This window comes from Colossoma macropomum, unplaced genomic scaffold, assembly GCF_904425465.1.
Source record: "Colossoma macropomum unplaced genomic scaffold, Colossoma_macropomum, whole genome shotgun sequence".
Taxonomy (NCBI): Eukaryota; Metazoa; Chordata; class Actinopteri; order Characiformes; family Serrasalmidae; genus Colossoma; species Colossoma macropomum.
The window spans coordinates 20027342-20046848 of NW_023494807.1; the positions used below are offsets into that span (position 1 = coordinate 20027342).

The 19507-nt window shown below is 36.9% G+C and overlaps 2 protein-coding genes across 3 annotated transcripts in view; one reads left to right on the forward strand and one right to left on the reverse strand.

Moving 5' to 3' along the window:
• atcayb (ATCAY kinesin light chain interacting caytaxin b) overlaps positions 1–13656 on the forward strand; it is a 32141-nt gene extending 18485 nt beyond the window's left edge. Inside the window, exons 7-14 of the mRNA XM_036556808.1 lie at positions 2169–2271; positions 5002–5133; positions 5308–5394; positions 5507–5605; positions 7454–7489; positions 8809–8853; positions 9004–9043; positions 13121–13656. Coding sequence (XP_036412701.1) covers positions 2169–2271; positions 5002–5133; positions 5308–5394; positions 5507–5605; positions 7454–7489; positions 8809–8853; positions 9004–9037 — 536 coding nt within the window. The 3' untranslated portion in view covers positions 9038–9043; positions 13121–13656. The remainder of the gene's footprint in view (positions 1–2168; positions 2272–5001; positions 5134–5307; positions 5395–5506; positions 5606–7453; positions 7490–8808; positions 8854–9003; positions 9044–13120) is intronic.
• The window catches only part of cplx4c (complexin 4c), a 67690-nt gene that overhangs the window by 35186 nt on the left and 12997 nt on the right, over positions 1–19507 (reverse strand). For both annotated transcript variants that reach the window (XM_036556812.1, XM_036556811.1), the window contains exons 3-4: positions 5488–5632; positions 2005–2087 (exon numbers count right to left, since the gene is read on the reverse strand). In XM_036556812.1, the coding sequence (XP_036412705.1) occupies positions 2005–2049 (45 nt within the window). In that variant the 5' untranslated portion in view covers positions 2050–2087; positions 5488–5632. The remainder of the gene's footprint in view (positions 1–2004; positions 2088–5487; positions 5633–19507) is intronic.

Sequence of the window (19507 nt, forward strand, 5' to 3'; positions counted from 1 at the left end):
TACTATGAATTAGGTTGCACAATGTATGAATGAATAAAAGCATGGGAATTAGCACAATGTAAACTTCACTAATTATCAGCAATGTTAGCTAGTTTTAGGGTGTAATAAAACTAGTTATGACTATAAATATATCAGTATAAGTATTTTCTACTCAGTTTGAGTTTTAATACAAACGCTCTAGTAGAGCTTTTGGTGGTGGGTAGAATAACGGAACTGTTCACCCAAACATGCTAATCATCCATAAGATCTGCTGTGCCATCATAACTGTGAGGGGAGGGATGTATTAGCCCAATAGTTGTTAGGGGCAGCAGATCAGGCCCCTGGCCTCCAGGGATTCCCGTGAGCTTAACATAATTATATTGATTGAGATTTGTCCTTTTCAGTGTGGAGTTGTTTATCAAGCAATTCATTACAAATGATTATTTCTCTTAAACTGCAATGAGACTATTTTACATATTACTTCTTATAAAATAATAATAGTAATTATTTGATTTGTAATCTCACTACTCATTACTTCTAAGTTACTCTTTAAAACCCATACACATCTGTACTAGCTGTAAGGTTTAATAGTCAATAGTCTTTTCAGTACTGTTCAGTCTAAATAGCCATCACAGAAAACATCATTTAATCCCTTAAAATACTAGGCATACTAAGTCTTATTATTCAGTAATTGCATGGAAAACAATGCAAACTGGCTGAGAATTAAATTTACAAGAATTTGAACAACAATACAATAAAAACTGTAATTTTATTAGTGTAACATGTTGCTTTGTACTGTATTACCCCAACACCGATCCCTCTAGATTATCCATAGCTTCACTTTAAATGTATCTAACCTTTAAAATTTGCAATTACAGACACAGTAAGCTAACATTAGTACCTTCAGACAATGTTCATTTTACATAACCTAACCTGCACCTGTCAGCAGTGCTAGCGGAGACACGTCTGCCATTCCATATTGCCATACTTGGGAGGCAAAAATACATCGTGAAACAATAAATTGCAATCCAAATTATGCCATTTTATGCATTTGCATTGTTTGAACACCAAAGGTAGCTGTGGCTGCCAATTTAGGTTGTTTTTTTCTGATGTAAGTCAGCATTAAATGGTTGTATGCAGTGCATGTCTCCTGAAGATCAACATTTTTTTTCATAGTGAATTTTTTGGCGCAGTCATAGGGATGTAATAGTGTCCCAGGGTTACAGTAAGATGTTTTAAATTGGTGGTACTACAGTTTTAAGCAGCATATATGTGACATTTCATAAATGAATTTACATTTCCATTTGAATTTTTTGGATAATTTATCTGCTATAATGAGGCAAGAGACAACCATATTTCCTTCTGGACAAACTTTATGCAAATGAGCTGAATGGCAACAAATCAGGTTGCAGGTATGTAGTGTGGTTAATTTTGTCAGGCTCATATATTCTAGCTACACACTGATTTAACACTTGAATGCACACTTGAGCAGGGGACGGCGCATTATTACATTATGTCACTTTTTAAAGGATAAACACAACATTAGGCCCCTTCAGGGCACAGCTCACCTAAAACTCTGCCCATAGTGTAACTCTGGACTCTAAACATGCTTGTGTTTTAGTGACATGCCCCTAAAGTGGACTACAGTTTGCAAGGGAAGCAATTCATCATGCTGTAATGAAAATGCAGCATTAATTTAAACAGTACACACAGTACCCTCAGCACCCCCATCTTTCTGTGTACCTGTAGTGATCTTAAGAATTAGTTAGCTAAGTTAACCCAGACTAGCCTAGAATGTCTGAATATGGGGTTTTTCTTACTAACATGCTAGTTATTTTTTTAATGAACAAGCTAGTCATCACTGCGACCTGTGATTCAACATTGTCATGCTAGGGGTTCAAAAATACATCACAACACAATACACTGCAATTCAAATTATGCCATCTAAAGCATTTGCATTGTTTAAACACTAAAGGTTGCTGTCATTTTAACCCAGAGTGTAAAGTGGAGTGTAGTGTTACATACCCACAATACTGAGTCTAGTGTTGAGTTCAAGGGCACAGTTGCCATGTGCAATGGAAGGCCAGCAAATTCACTTATGTTGCCCCCTGGTGATATGAATTCACATGACAAGCCATTAGAAACAAATTCCAATTCAACTAACCAGATACCCTTGTTCTTTTCTACAGGTTATTATGGAGAAGGCCTGAATGCCATCATCGTGTTTGCGGCCTGCTACCTCCCCGACAGCGGCTGCACAGACTACCATTACATCATGGAGAATCTCTTCTTGTAAGACAAACTGGTTCCCAAACACCCACACAGGCAGCCAAAACACACTTTATACTGGAGATGTACCACTTTTGGCTGCCACATCCAACAAGTCAGTACAGCCTTCAGTGCAAATTCATTTAGAACACTCACCTGATGTTACACATTAGCATCATAAGTGCTGAATTAACACTTAAGATGATGCCAGCTGGAAGTGAATGACCACTGTCAAGAGTTCATTTAACTACAGTGATTTTCTGTGTACAGCTGGTGGAGAGTAGGGTCACTGTTGTTGTGCTGGGTTGTATTTGTAGAAGCCTATTCTCGCCAGGTAGAGGACAAAAAAGAGTTTTTGAGTTTTTTCTTGACTTATTGACTTATTTTAATACCATACGTTATCAAAATATTGACTTCAAATAGACGGGGTTTGTTCAGAAACACAATAAATATCATTTTCATTCATTTTCTTTTTTATGATTTCGTTGTCAGGGGACAACAAAATTAGCAGTTATTCTTTTTAAATCTGCAGTTATTCTTTTTAAATCTGTTCTTGTTTGGATATGCGGCCTTTTTCAATGAAACTCTTCAAACAATGACTTACGTTCTCATGATATTCACTTGTTTAGTCAAAATAATAACTCAAGATTATTATGCTACTGCAATGCTAAAATAATCAGTTATTACATATCAAAAATGTGTTTGTGAACCCTTGTAAACCATTTTGTGATTTTTTACATAAATGTGGCCTAAAATATGATGAGATCTTCATTTAAGTCACAACAGTAGATAAAGAGAACCCAATTAAACAAACAACACAAACAATGATATAGTTTTTCATTCATTTATAGAACAAAGTGATCCAATGTTAAATGTCTTTGTTGACAAAAGCATGTGAACCTCTAGAATTATCAGGTTGGTATAGGCCAGAATTAGGGTCAGGGGGTTCAGTCAATTGGATGATGATCAGATGTGAGTGTGGCTGATCCTACTCAATTAATAAAAACATTAACCTGAATCCTCACCATCAAAGTCTCTTCTTTGTCAGTGTATGCCATTTCTCAATCAACTCAGACCTCAGAAAATCAGTTGCCAGTGCTCGTGAGGCTGCAACAGGTTCCAATACTATTTCCGAAGAGTTTGGACTTCACTGCCTGTCAGGCAGATAGTGTACAAACAGAGGAAATTCACCACCAGTGTTACCCTTTCCTGGAGAGGTCATCCAACAAAAATGACTTCAAGATTAAGGCGTAGAATATTCTAGATCACAACGAACCCCAGGGTGACATCTAAGGATCTGCAGGCCTCTCTTACACTGGATAATGACGGCGTTCATGAGTCCACAATCAGGCAAACATCTAGAATATGTTTACACAGACCTGCATACGTACAGATATTTATTCATTATTTATTATTCTTTATTCTATTTATTACATTTTTAAAATAGGTTCTCTCTTAGTTAAATACATGTTAACAGTCTGTTTGCTTGTCTGATCTGTTTAGTATGTTACATGTCACACGTGTGGGCACTCACCAAGACAAATTCCTTGTATGTGTAACACACTTGGCGAAATGAAGTGATTATGATTCTGAAACTTTCAAGCAGCACTGTAAGTAATTATTTTAGGATAATAAGTCAATATGTGAAGAAAATAAGCCATTGTTTCAACACACTAAGCCAATATTTTGAGAAAATAAGTGATTATTTTGACATGTGAAGTCATAATTTTGATAAATGTCTTTTTTTTTTCAAGATACTAAGTCTAAACTACTGGCAGAAACAGAGAAGGAAAAAAAAATGTTTTTTCTTCTCTACCTGGCAGGAATTGGCTTCCATAGGTATGGATATAATCCAGTATCCTAAAAGTCTGGCATTACTTGTTTTGATTAGATTGTTTTGTTCTGTTTTTTCCTCTTAAATTACAAGAGAAGGAGCCTCACACAGTATTAATCAGACAGAAGCTACATTTCTAGAAAGCAAACTTGTTATTTATTTAGTTTCATGTATTTTAAATCATTGTTTCAAAACAATTAGAAGCATCCAGCAAAGAACAGACACTGCAATTGACTAAGTTTCTCTAAAACTGAAAATTAATATTGCTGTATGACACCAATACCAGTGTAGATGATTTATCACCAGCACTTTTGGTAAGAATGCAGAAAAGTATGTGCTACTCTCTTAAAAGTGATGCTTCTTCAATGGTTCTTTAGTAAAGTGGATGGTTCTGTACAGAACCCTGAATTCTATATAGAATTCTTCTATATAGAATGCAGAATGTGCTGCATATTGTTCTATGTAGAACATTTTTGAAAAAAGGTTCTATATAGCACCAAAAAGGTTTTGTTGTGATGTCAAGCTTGCAATAATAGACGAGCGCTTTTAGTTGCTACATAGAACTACATTCATTCTCCATCAAGAACTGCAGAATCACCATGTAAAGAACCATTTAGTATGAGATGGCTCTAACATATGGTTCTAGATATAACTATTCTCTTTACTAAAGATTTTTTTAAGAGTGTAGTATAGTCAGTCTTGTTATTATAGTATGCTATTATACATGCTAGTGTAACTCAGTTTTAATAAATAACAGCAATGTTTATCTTGCAAATCCAAAAAAAAGTCACCAGTTCTTTAACCTGCTGATTCATTGTTCCTTTTGTGTGCTGAACAGGCTTTCAAGGAAGACGTGAATAGTGTATTGGTGCTGATGTGTTGGTTTTAGACACATCTGTATATTCCCATGTCTGTGACAGGTATGTCATTAGCAGTTTGGAGTTGCTAGTAGCTGAAGACTACATGATCATCTACCTGAATGGAGCCACTCCGCGCAGGAGAATGCCCGGCATCAGCTGGCTCAAGAGATGCTACCAGATGATCGATAGAAGGTAGTAATATCAATACCTGAATGCTTTACCTTTACATTAGTATGGCTTTCACTGTAGCATATCGTACACCACATTGTTTAATGAAGCAGGTGAAAGGATCTGTTCTTGCATATCTAAATGTGTGTTCTGCATGTTGATTATACTGACATGTTATTGTATTGCATTTATTGCAAGGTTAAGGAAGAACCTCAAATGCCTGATCATTGCGCACCCATCCTGGTTCATTCGGACTGTTCTGGCCATTTCTCGGCCTTTCATCAGGTAAGAAGAAATAGGGTGTGAGTAATATGATCTGTCTTTTCAGCATTGCTGTAGATGTGTCATTATTTTGATTAGGTAAGCATCGTTACTTACTGCTCCTCTCTGACTGCAGTGTGAAGTTCCTGGATAAGATCCGCTATGTGCAGAGTCTGGAGGAGCTGGCTCAGATTGTCCCCATGGAGCATGTGCAGATTCCAGAGTGTGTGCTGCAGTGAGTACATCCCACCAGCAAGGGGAGCTGTTGAGACAATAAACACTTTGAAGGTGGACAGAAACTTTCGCTAGCACAGTTCTGAGGAATTAAGTAAAGGGAGCAACATAACACTGTTCTAAAACTGAATAAAGTGAATAACGCTGTTTACACAGTAACGTTGCTTAAGTCTAAAATGTCCAGTGACTTTATTTATATCAATATGTAGGCTAACTTCTGAGGCTCACTGTAGTCTTTGTTTATTTGTGCTGTGAATTCGGCTGGCCAGTGCGATTAAAAATATTTGTTTGTTTACCTGTGTTATGGAATATTATTCAATCTGTTTTGCTACCACATTATTTGGATAAATTATCTGTAGATGTTCACATTATTAACAACTATGTGCTGAAACTCAAGAGTGTTGGTGTTAGGCTTAAGATTAGTATGAGAGAATAGGTTTAGGACCAGGGTGAGGGTTAGGTTTAGGTTCTGGTTTGTGTGTAAAGTTAAGCTTAAGGTTTGGGTAAGTAACATTCAACTAAATATCTATTAAATACAACCAAACTCATCACCGGATGCTCAGTATAAATACAAAGTTTTAGTCTACCTTGATAAATTTTATTTTTTCTATTTGTACAGACCCATAAGAACTAATGTTACTCTGAGAACTAATAACTAATAATAAAAAAATTGGCTTTATATAAGATGATAAGCCTCATATTTTTCAAAGTTTTAGTCCCTTCTGTAAAAATATTTTTGGATGTTTTAAGTTAAACAAGTATTTTTGCAGCAATAAAAATGTAAATTAATTTAGCTTTAACTAATAAGTCAACAGAGCACATATTTTTGTAACTTATCATTTTAAGGTCAATGAACTCAAAGTTTTTATTACAACACAGTTACTTGCTTTTTTAAGACACAAAGGTTTTTCAGTGCATTTTTTTTACTTTGTGAAGCAGTTCGAGCTGCATGTCATGTATAATAAATGCATCATTGTTATTAGTTCAAGTAGTAATTAGTAAGTGAAGAGAGAAATATAATGACCAAAATAACTAATAATTCAAAAATCGGTTGCTTTTCTTAGTTAATAAGACATAAGGATTGGAGAAGTGATTCAAATTCTATTAAGATGATGGACTGGGTTGATTAAGAGTTTGCAAACTTTTGTTTGTGAATAAAGAATTTAGCTTATCAGCAATGTTACAGTGAAAAACACAGGGGCTCATCAGTGATATTATCATAGTAACAGATTTCTTTGAGTTTAAGAGTAAATAACTTTGGCAGGATTAAAAAGGTGAGCACAGAAGTTACACCAGAATCTATCAGTTATCTTATCTCTTATATACAAATATAAAAATAAACAAAAACGATTCATACACAGATCCACTAAAGGAGAAAAAGCTATTTGGGAATGACAGAGTTCACAGGGTATATTTTATGCAATATTTTAAATGAATGAATGAATTTCTTTGGCCTTATTGGACATTCAGCAGTCCTTCTCCAGTGTATATCCTCACTGATGAACATCTGTGGATAATAATGAATGACTTAAAGGCCATTATGCCAATGATATCATGCTTACTGGTCCAAACAAGTTTTAATTCATTGTTAAAGTGCTTCACTGCTACATTGTCACTTTATTATAAATTATATATTATACATTTGGATAATACTTAGAAAAAATACCTAGAAAAATCTATTTTTAAACAAATCTGAATGACCTCTGTCTTAGAAAGCCACAAAGAAATGTTGTGTGAAGGCATGCCGGTGCAGGTGTCAGGTTTCAGTCAGCACAATGCTGTAGTGTTGAGGGGAGCTGAGGCCAGTGTGTGTCGGTGTGATAACTGGGCACGTCTCTGCTTTCCTTAGGTACGATGAGGAGCGCCTCAAGACCCAGACAGAAAGGTAAAACCGCAGGGGTTTATGGGTCAGCAAACTCTCAAGTGCTGCTCAAGTGTCCACTGGCCTTTACAAGAGGCCATGAACCCTCCACCCCCAGCTCACCACTCAAACACAAGCACACAAATTCAGCCTTTTCACTCCCGGTTTGGAAGTTTGCAGCACTGAGCAGTCCTGCACAAAGCAACTGACCAACACTTTACCTAAGACAGTATTTCATTTCCTCTTTTTTTATTGTGTGCTTCTACAGTAAGATACAGCACAAAGGTTCTCTCTTACGGGCTTCCACGGGGCATAAAATATGACAGCAAAAGTGTTCATAGAATCTCAAATGCAGCACAAAACTCTCCAGGAGTTTTGCTATCATTTTATACATCTGCACTCATTTTAATGTTGAGAATAGTCATGCGGTTCTGTACAGTACAATAACACAGGTAACTATGTACATATGTGTGTGTATATACATGTTTATATACATATATACGTATATATGAGGCGGGGCTCGGGACTTGCGCACCGTCCACCACTCCCTTGTGGATTTAATCCTCTCCCCACTGTCTTTGCGGAGTTTCTTCTAGGCTCGGGGTTTGGGCCCCACCTTCCTGGCAGCTCTCGCAGCCATCAATGGGGCCCAGGAGACGTGTGCATGCCACAAATATAAATTAATATAATAACTCTACTGCCCTCCACCCAGAAGACCAGAGTTTGATTCTCTGCTCGGAAAAGAACCAAGAGTCCCTGGGCAAGACTTCCAATGCTACACCAGTTAAATGTGTAACATGATTAGACTGGAAGTAATTATAGATGAGAGTTGCTCCGAAAGTAATATAGACTAAGTTTCCCATTTACACCTGAAGACTTTAAAAAGTATAATACAGACCTATCATTTTAATCTTACTGTATAAGCACATAATTACATAAAATGCACCAATATAGTTTTCTTTCTTTTGTATAGTCTTGAACTTCGGAAAAAAGGTAATACATTTGGAAAATGGACAAATACATGTGTTTTTTAAAAAGTATTTGTTTAACTAAATCAAGTTTTCAGAAAGCTATTAAGCCTTTCATGAACTGCATTTGGAGTAAGAAGAGCTGCACTAATCAGGATTGCTGCACCTGAAACACTGTAGTCTACTTTTAATTACAATCACCGGTACTGTGATGAGCACTCACGCGACAACAGATTGAAAACAATTACAGAGGCTTTTTTTTTACTATTGCTGTTATTACACAGTGTGTAATTATAAAAGAAATCAGTCAAGATGCTTCTAGCCCTGTACACTTTCCTTTACACTTTACACTCTAATTTTCTTTTTTGTTCACAGGCTTGAACAAGACCAGAAACAAACAGACAAATCAGTCCCAGAAAGGTAACTATACTCTGTCTCACATCCTATTCACTGGTAAACATTGCAAACCCCAACAGAAGTACATTTGGTAAAATTTTCACCAAATGCAGTAGCAGGGAGAAAAAAAAAATTCATTTGACACAGTGATCATTGGCCTGTGTTACTTTGCAGGCCTGTGTCCGTGGCTGCGGAGGCTTATCCATGAGTGCTGGTAAGAACAACTATTATTATTCATATTCTTTATTCATTATTGTAGCTGATACTTAAACCCACTCTTGCTATCAATTCCACCTGAACCTGAACATTGTTTTACATTTGTATGTATATTTTACACTGTAAAACAACACCGTTGACCTAGCCATGCACCGCATTAAACGCTCATAGTGACTGTTGCGACTCTGGACAAGTGGCAAAAAATTCCATTCAACTTAATGAGATATTGTAGCTCAGAAATCCGTTTTCATCAAACACCTAAATTTAGAGCAGGTCATTCTTTTCTAATGTTTATTCTGCACACCTGTCAAAGGTCAGACTGTCAGACGAGTTGTTGTCATGTAGAAACATGTAGGGATAAACACACAGGCTAAGCAGAAATTTCACCAGCTTCAGCTGTTGCTATCAAGCTATCAAGTTAACATCATGGACTAAACCCATAGTTACTGTAGCATGGCTGACGTTTATACAGTTGTGTGCAAAAGTTTGAATACCCACAGTCAAATTACATGTTTTGCGGATTTGAGCAGATTTGGGCAGTAAATTGGGCAGATTTACTTTACGTTTTGCACCATCACAAGAACTATTTTGGCATTAAAAAGTGCCTGTCAACATTTATTAAATGAGCATAATAGTGCTAATAATCAGAATCATTTGTAATAAGACAAAAAAATGGTTGTTACTCTTTGTGCTCATCACTTATGCATTTGTAAGAGTTTCCCTCTCCAAGCGCAAAATACTAGGAGGAGATGATTATGAAGCACCTGATTTACCAAGACTAGTAAATACTGACTTGGCTCTATTTAATGCCTGAGAAAAGTTTTTTTATTTCTAACACTAAGATGGCTGCAGTTGTTTATGCTCAGAGCTTAAAGAGTTTTATTTTTTACATTTATTTTGATGGTATGCCTGCCATGTATACCACATTATTCTTTAAATAAATAAATAAATAAATAAATAAATAAGAGCTTAGCTAAGAGCTTACACTCAAAATCATACAATTCTCAAACCATGTGGATGCGGCTGACTTCAGCTCATCCTTCCAGCTGAAAATGAGCATGCGTTTTAAAACAGAAAGTCAAAAATAATTACTTACTTTTCTCTGATTTTTGATGTATTATTTTGAAATATTGACTTATTTTCTCTAAAAAAATCAGACTTTTTCAACAAGTAATAACTCATTGTTTTTGACATTCAACTTGAAAACTAGAAAATAGGAAATTATTTCGACCTAATGAGCCACAGTTTGAACTGAAACACGGATAAAAGTCTTTTTTCTCTTATTTATTGGAAATGGGTTTTAATACAAAAATGTGAGCCAAACACAAGGTTATATTGCGCTGCTCATATGCTAATTACGAAGTTGTGCCTTTCCATTTGCATGGAAGTTCTTAGTAGATAACCCGCCAAATTGGCCACCCCCAAAAGCGCCACTTTTAGTATATCTGTCCCATGATTTATAGTCTCTGTCTTTGTGTGAAGGCTCAACAGAACAAATTCCTCCTGTATGAAAATGTACTTGGCTAAACGATTCTGATTCTGATAGGATCATGTCAGGCCATGACTGTAGGTAAGAGCACCCAGACTAGTTGTTGTAACAGTAGAGGCCATGCAGCTGGGCTAGTTTAATGACCGCCAGGCGGTACACCATTTTAGGAGAGCACCGCCCCGCCCCCTGAAGGGGTGTCTCTCCGGTCCCAGCCCAGTGGAATTTTTCAAAGACTCCTCTGCGCTGTGTGTTACATAAAACACATCTGCTCCTCTCTTCAGAACACCAACTCAGATCAATGCTATTTTTGCTGGGGTTTGTTGCCATATACGCTCTCTCTCTCTCCCCCCATCTCCACGTCTCCTCTCTCACTCTCTCTTCAGTGATTTATCTTTTATTTTTGAGTGCCCTGCCTGTCACACATTACTGATCGGTACACTGGCACATAAATCACCCTGCTATCAGTGCCCATACAGGGAGAGCTTACTTTAATGCCACTGTGACTCGACTGAAATGTGTAGAGGGCACATTCACTCAGGTTAGCAGCCAAAAAGAAGGGCAACCAAATTTACAAGCAATATTCAGTATATTTAAACAAATAAATCTGAATTGTACCAAAATAATCTGGCAATGCTGCATTGAATCATTTGCCAAAGAAACTTTGTGTGGTCAGAGATTTACGCCCCTAATTGAGAGCAGTATGTGTTTAGGGATGGTGATGAGGACTTGAATTTGGTCATGTCTATAGTTTGGGTGGTGACAACCACAACTGCATTTCCAAGATCCTCATTAGGTGTAGACAGAGGGCAGATACACTAAGACTGTTGTGCCAGTTTCAGGTGCAAATCGGACAAATTCTGCCTGTGTTTTATGTATGAAACTGGTGCACAACCCAAATTCACACTTTGTGGGCCGCAAGCACAGGGGTGTATTAGTGATTCTGTGGCTTTAGACAAAAGACATGAATGGGCCCCCCTGGATGCACAGTTTTAAACTAAACCCTGGGCCCCCAAGTGGCAGATGAAATCATCATAAATCTAGCTGATATATCTAATATTACTTAGTTTAAGATTGTTGAGAGAGTATTATATGATTATTTAACTGATTTCTAGACATTTTTTAGTTAAGTAGTCTTATTAAGGGAAATTCTGTCACGACATGCCGGATCATTTTAAGAAATAATGCTTGAAACAAGCAAAATGATGGGCCAATATCATGAGATTATTTGGTGCAGAATGATGGAGAAGTAAAGTAATGCAAAATGAGATTACTTCTTCCGGGATTAAATTTTGAGAGAAGTACTTAGTAATTTTTACTGGCTTACTGGATTTTGAGTAATTACCCCAACACTGGAGCTATCTAAACGGCCCCCTTAAATGTTTTATTACACACTTCTATATCCTAAGAATAGCACCGAAGTCCCTGTAGTTACTGAATAATAAGCCCTAGTATGTAATAAGCCTGAGATTTTAAGGGGTTAACATTAACACTAGTACCACTCTGTTTTGACTGAAAAAACAAAGTTAGCTTTGGAAACATCACGACAAACTTTTTGCTTTCCTCCCTCTTTTGGAGTTTCTCTGCTGCTCTTAGATAACTTTGATCTTCCCTCTCAACACTCAGAAAATCACTCTAAAGAACTCTCTCTATTATACAGATACCAGATACCATTTCATACCAGTCTGACTTCATTGACTTTGGTTGTATCAGCACGTAATAACATGGAGTATAACATGCAAATAACAACTATTTTTATAATGTCAATATAATTGGTAATAGGTTATTTAACATCAACCTGTACAGTGTATCTAATTTGTACGTTGATAAGGCCCTTGGCTAATGGAGGCCCTAGATGATTGCCTACCTTTGCCTAGTGCAAAGACCACTCCTGGGTGTGCATAATAAAACACAAAATACAATTCTCTTCCTCATGCATTTAAGGGAGGGCCATGCAAAATGTAGGTGGAGATATTACACATGGCTGAGTGCATATTTTCTTAAATTTACTAAACAGTTCTGTGGTGCTTGTCCTTTAACCTTTATAACCAGGTGTAAATTTGCTTTAGGGTCTTAAAGGACGTGTTGTTGAGAGACTTCCTTTAAAGCCACGGGCAGCAGCCGCAGCAGTTAGATGGAAGAAAGAATATATATTGTCACTTTAAACTCTCAGGAGCAGTGACCATTCAAACAAAATATCTTAAGTATTTATCTTTAGTTAACTGAACTGTTGTAACTGTCAAAAACTGAAGTACTGAAACTTAAGTTTAAGTTCTAAAGCTCAATTTACAATTATGTTATTTTTTTTTTTTTTAATTTCGACTTAAACGTGTCCTTGAACAGATTTGACGTAGCACACTTAAGATAAAGGGAAAGCTTAAGGCCCAAAATTACTTAAGCTGTTTTATGTAAATGACACAGATGTACATATGTGTAAGGCGCAAATATGCAAATATTTATATTTATATATATATATATATATATATATATATATATATATATATATATATATAAAACAGTGGCTCCATATGAAGATGCCATTACTGATAAAGATGATGGTTATAATTCTTTCTTTGACTTCATTTTCAGTTGACTGCTTAAACGAAGGATCATTTATGAAAGCAAAGATGCCAAGAACTACTAATTCCTCATCTTCGTCATGTTCCTACAATCCAGCAATTCATCTTCATCCTTTTGTCTGAAGAGGAGTTTGTTAAATCAGCTCCAGATATGTCATGTTTTTGACCTGAACAGTGGGGCACAGCTGTTCAAATGGAAAATGGAAAAAAGAGATGTGTCTGAAAACAAAGCAGACTCTATTGTGCAATAGTTATTTTCTTTCTCTTGAACTGCAACACCTGTGAAAACTCAAGCAGCCTGTGTAAAGAAAAAGTGACTCTTTGGAACAATTCTTCAGGTTCTTGTTGTACAGAACTCATGTGAAGCCTGCAATAGATACACAACCAGCCCTCCAGTGGAACATCCAGCCTCGTCTCTAGCCAACCTCTACCAGAGCGCATGGAGAATCTCTGTTTTGATATAATGTTGCAACTTCTTGAACTGTTACGTATAAACAATGTGACACATTTTGGTTCTCTTTCAATAGAAGGAACTATTTGTCGCTGTCGGGAACAAAACCTCAAATCTAAAAAATGGAAAAGAAGAACATTCCACTAAAGTCACAGAGTTTGATGTTAAATGAGACACTGTAGAGAAATTTATTTGGATTTCTTTACAGTGGTGGTGATAGGAACCAGGGGTCACAATGTCTACCACACACACACACACACACACACACACACACACACATTTTCTAAGCCACTTATTATTTTGGGTCACAGGTGGGGGGTGGGCAATGCCTACCAAACATAGCTAGTTTATTATTTATCTTCTAAAATGACCAGCGAACCTCCATGTGTCTTCAGAGTTTCTATATGTAATGTTGAGGAGGGTAAAAAAAGTGGTTCTTTGGTTACTAAAGATGGCATGTACCACTGCAAGATTATAAAAAAAAGTTTTAGTCCAAAAGTTTATCTCAAAACTATCCCAAAGCAATGGTTCAGACATCCCTAAATGTTTTGGATGTCTGGTTCCTATCATTCCCTCTGTGAACAATTCTAAGTAAGTTTCTTTAGAATGGAGCATTTCACATCAAATCACTCTGAATGAATTTGTTTACATATTAAAGATTTAAATAAATAGAAATTTTGAAAAAAATACCTTTTAACTTTTAATTCTAAGCAATTTTGGATCATATCTGTTGGCCATGAAAAGGACAGCTGGTGTTTTCAAACCATGTAAATTGAAAAAATAGGGGGGAGGGAATAAAGTTATGAGGTTTTAATGCACTCTTAAAAAAGATGGTTCTTCAAGGGTTCTTCAGTAAAGGCAGTGGTTCTATATAGAACCATGAACACTCAAAGAACCATTTACATGCTGAAATCATTCTTCAGATTGATGGAGAGTGTGTTTATGGCTCTATGGTTCTTCTATTGTTACAAGCTTGACATCATAACAATAGCAGAACCCTTGGTGCTATATAGAACCCCTTTCAAAAAGGTTCTATATATAACCATATACGACACGTTCTCCCTCAGTCTGTTGTATATGGTTCTATATAGACACTTTTTGAAAAAGGTTCCATATAGCACCAAAAAACGTTCTTCTATTGTTGCGTTATCAAGCTTGTATCAATGGCAGAACCCTTGAAGAATACATCTTTATCTAAACAGAACCATGGTCTTTACTTAAGAACCCTTGAAAAGCCACCTTTTTAAGAGTGTACGACAGCGAGGTATAGCAAAGTCATCCGTATTTCCCTGTAAGGAAGAAAGGAGGAGAACTCGTTTGCTCCTTTAATTGTGTGCATAATAACAGTTATGAAATCAAGGACTCGCTGGGGGAGCAGCTCTTGGTAGACAGCCATGTTTAGTGTTGTGCTGTGAGTACACTTTAGCTAAATACAGTAATGTCTATAGTTACTGATGTATGTGCCACCAGTGGGTTATTATTTTGTTTGCGATAGCCTACATACCCAACCCCACTCACTTGAGCAGAACTGACTTCGCTACTGTACTGTATAGTAGTAATGAGTGCCAGGGTCCTTGGTGGTACTCTCACATATCCAAGTGGACTGTGTGGACTGTAAGAAATGCTGTATAATGTATCCTGTTCCCTGTTAGCTGGTTCACTTGGGGAAGCTCCTCTTTTTGACTGTACAAAGTTTACGCTAATGCTGACACTTCAACAAGCAGAGCTGGTTAAAAATCTTGGTAACTATCCTGAAGGGACTACTTATGACCTTGTACTACTTTGCTACTTATGAACTTTTCATAAGGCCACATGACGCCTACATAAGTGTTTTATAACAACTAACAACCTAATTAATCATTTGTAAAAGATTATTCCAACAAGTGTCAGTGGTCATAAAGATTGCTTTTGTCATGCATAAGCCTTTATAAATGTCTTTGTAGCTCTATGTAGGTGGCATGCAGCCTTATGAATGCCATCCTTCAGTAAAGTGTTACCAAAATCTCTTTAAAAGCTTTAGAATTTGTTATGTACACAGGTGCCAAAAGGGTTATTTAGAGCGATGCCATAGAGGGACCACTTTTAGTTCCGTTCCAATGAATGGTTCTTTAGAGGACCATTTTTGTAAATGACTTATGTGAGTGAGAAGAAAGAACCTCCACGTAATGTAAAGGTTCTATTGACTTAAATGGTTCCTAAATGGCTTGGGTGTACGGTTCTAGAAAAAACTTTAATTGGTATAGAACCTTAACATAATGTAGAAGTCAAACTTTTGTGGTCATCAAACTTTTCAATTTATGTGGTCTTCACATTTTAAAAAGGTCACACGTGCACATCTCTTGGCTCTTTAAAGAATCGTCCATGGCTATTTAAAGAATAGTGTAATGTTCTTTAGGGAACCAAAAGTGGTTCTGTTACATCGCTCCATAGGATACTTGTTGGTACTTTATAGGTCACACATTAGGTGACAAAATGACAATGGCTGACGAAGAACATAACTGCATTCCTAAATAAATCAGGGTAAAATTATGAAATTAAAGGCAATAGTGATCAACAGAGACATTCTGATCACACATTCCACCTTAGTAGTCTTAGTATTCAATACTGCTCATACTGCTTGCTTTTAATTGGTGGTGCCATTTCATTTCCAGCTATTACTATAATGTAACTTACAGAGTTTTCTAAATGTTCATTACACATTTGAAGGGATTTTTGCAATGTATACTGATCATACTGTTTGTACAGTGTATTGTAAGTAAAACATTTGTATCATGAGATCAATTTCATAGATAATATATGATGTGAATATTGTGAAAATGAGTGTTGGGGTAGACATAAAATGTAATAAAGTATAGACATAAATATCTGTTCAATTAATGTGTCCTTTAACAACCTATTGACTTAAAGTAATAGTTCTATCCAAAAATACCTAAGTAGTCAGCCAAGACAAGTTCAGTGTCCAAATTTTGCTTTTCTAGTTTTGCCCTAGAGCTATGAGGCTAATGTGCTAACAAACACTAGATGTCAATAGTCACCCAAACCTTTTCTGTAAATATATCCCCAATACCTCTTTCAACCCACTCAGATTTGTCAATGTGGTTATACACACAGTATGACCCACTGCAAGATGAAGATCTGGATGTGTTTTGAGTGGGTTGAGAGAGGTTTTATGGATGTATTTACAGAAAAGATTTGGGTGACTACAGACTTCCAGTGTGTCTTATAACTCCAGCATTAAGCTAAAGAAGCAACATTTGGATAAGTAATAAGTTTATCAATTACATCTGGTTTAAGTGGAAAACTTGTGTAAAATTTTGTGAACTTCTGTGATTTTTTTGATGAACAATTCCTTTAAATAACAAACTGAACAATCAAAATCAACATGCAAATTAAGCAGGGTCTTTTGCTTCTGTCAAAAAAAGCCACTAAAAAGACAAAGGGGTGGCGAAATAAAATGCAGGGTCTGTTGCAGTAGCGTTACATATTTAGGCCCAATCCCATTTCACCCCTTGCCCCTAGCACTTAGCCCTTACTCCTTTGTTTTGTGCATTCACAGATAGGGGTAGGGTGTCCTGATTTTTGCTGAGATAGAGGGGTACGGCAAAGTGTTAGACTTCCAAACTGAGGTTTTTCAGAGGCACACTCTGACTTCAGCTTCATATCACTGAAGATTTAGGTGTTAGCAATGATAAATAATTGACGCATGCCCCCCTCTTTAAGGGCATATGATTAAATTTAACTAAAGAGGTTGCTGAACTTTACCCTCCTCTGCTATCACTGCAGACTGGCAGGGTCACCTACAGAGCACCCCTAGAAGTCTGTTAATGAAGTAATGTTCTTTTCTATTTGAGGGTTGTCCCATTTCATTTGGGGAAGACTTCAATGACTACACCTAGTAACTCAGTTCTAAGGGGCAAGGTGACGCTCAAAAACAAGGGGTATGGATAAAAACAAGAAATGGGATTGGGCCTTGGTGTCATCTTAAGAACTAATTATCTATCACGTCACATCATCATGACCCTATTTACACCTGGTCACTTAATGTGACTAGTATCTGGATTGTATCCTGATAAGATTTTAGCGACATGCATTTACACTTGGTGGTCAAATGCATCTCCAGTTACTCGGACTGAAATCTGATTGCTGTGTGGGACAGAATATGTAAATCCACTAATTACGCAGCACCCAATTACCAATTGCTTATCCATTCAGCTTCTTCGTCTGCAGTTTGTTTTGCACAGTAGTGTCTGTCCATAATGCTATTAAATATTTCACTTCGTCTGGACCCCAGTTACTGGGGGCAAGTTACTTTAGTGGGTCACACTCCTAGCCTATTGTCCTTGATTAGCCATAGCAAGTGTTAACTAAATTAGCCAATTAGCTCAACAGAAACAGTATGTTAGGGATCAAGAAGCAACCCACAGTGTTAGCCGTCAGCTAAAGGGAAACCATGGGCTCAATCTCAGTCAGTGGTAACAATTGCGCTCTTGATTGTGGCACCTAACCCCAAGTTACAGCAGGGCATCAACCATTCTAGGTAGCTAACAGACCATAGTATAAGCCAAATCACATATGAATGTATACAATTTGTAGCATTGTAGCATTCGGTTAAGTCAACAAGTTAGCAAAAGTGTCAGTAGGCTACAGGTCAAGAAGCAAACCATGGTGAGGGCTAATCATGGTTGAGTCTAAGTTGATGGTGGTCATTGTGCCCTTGAGAGTGACACCTAACATCAATTTACTCCAGGGGATGGTCCCTGTAGGTGGCTGATAGACCAAAGTATCAGCCAAATAACATGCATATGTAACATGTAGCACTGTAGCACTCAACTATGGTACAAATTCAGCCTAAGAAGGCCTCATAAATAAGCCCACAGGTGAATAAAAACAGAATGCCACGTGTCATAGTGCCATTGTCCTCTGGAATCCTGCAGCTTGTAACTGTTGATGCAACTCCACAGGACATGTCATTAACAAAGCCATAACACAACCCAAACAATGTTATTGCCCTTCTCATCTGTGCTGTTTTCTGTATACAGCATTGTTCTGCTCTGGTGAAAAAGCATGACACTGTGATTGCCATCTTTCCATGAAAAGATGCCGTCATCATAATAACAACAATCATTTGTCACAGTAGCCCTCACCTTAATACATTGGAAGATGAACTATATTTTACACTACACCCTTAAAGATAAAGGGTCCTGGTCTTATAAGATGTACAGCTTTAGGAAAAAAACTTGTGTAAAGCCTTTACATTATGTGCATGTTCTTTAAACTTCAAAAATGTTCTTCACATTAGTGCATCTTATTTACAAAAATGGTTCTTTAAAGGTCACTCTGGCCAAAATGAAAAATGTAACCACTGCTACACCTGTTTTAAACATGCTTATTCACATTCTACAGCAGTGCTGTGGTAGTCAGTCTACAGTGTGGGAATTTACCCAAATTATGTTACTCAAAAGAATATGTTTAAACTGTAGCTTCCATAAAATGTTCATGCGCACCACTGCTAGCTTAGCATTAGCATAACATTTAAAATTCCATAGGGGTGCTGGCAAAACTTTAGCATTGGTAAGTGGATGAAAAAGGCCGCTTATAAAGTGGATTAAAAGTGAATGTCTGTATTAAACATTCTTTGTAATGACATATATGGCTAGTACATCCTCACATTTCAGCACTGTAAATGGCTCTCAGTGTAAATGAAGTTATGAAATAACTAAAGTTTGGATGGTGGACTAACCAAATCTTTTTGCTTTGAGTGCACAGCAGTGCTGTGGTAGTCTACAGTGTGGGATTTTACCCAAATTATGTTACTGAAAAGAATGTGTTTAAACTGTAGCTTCCATAAAATGTTCATGCGCAACACTGGATTTTCTGGTTTAAAGGTTTTGAAAAACTACAAGTGCTTAGGGTTTTCTTTATTTTCTTGGTGAATGTGGAAGCAAG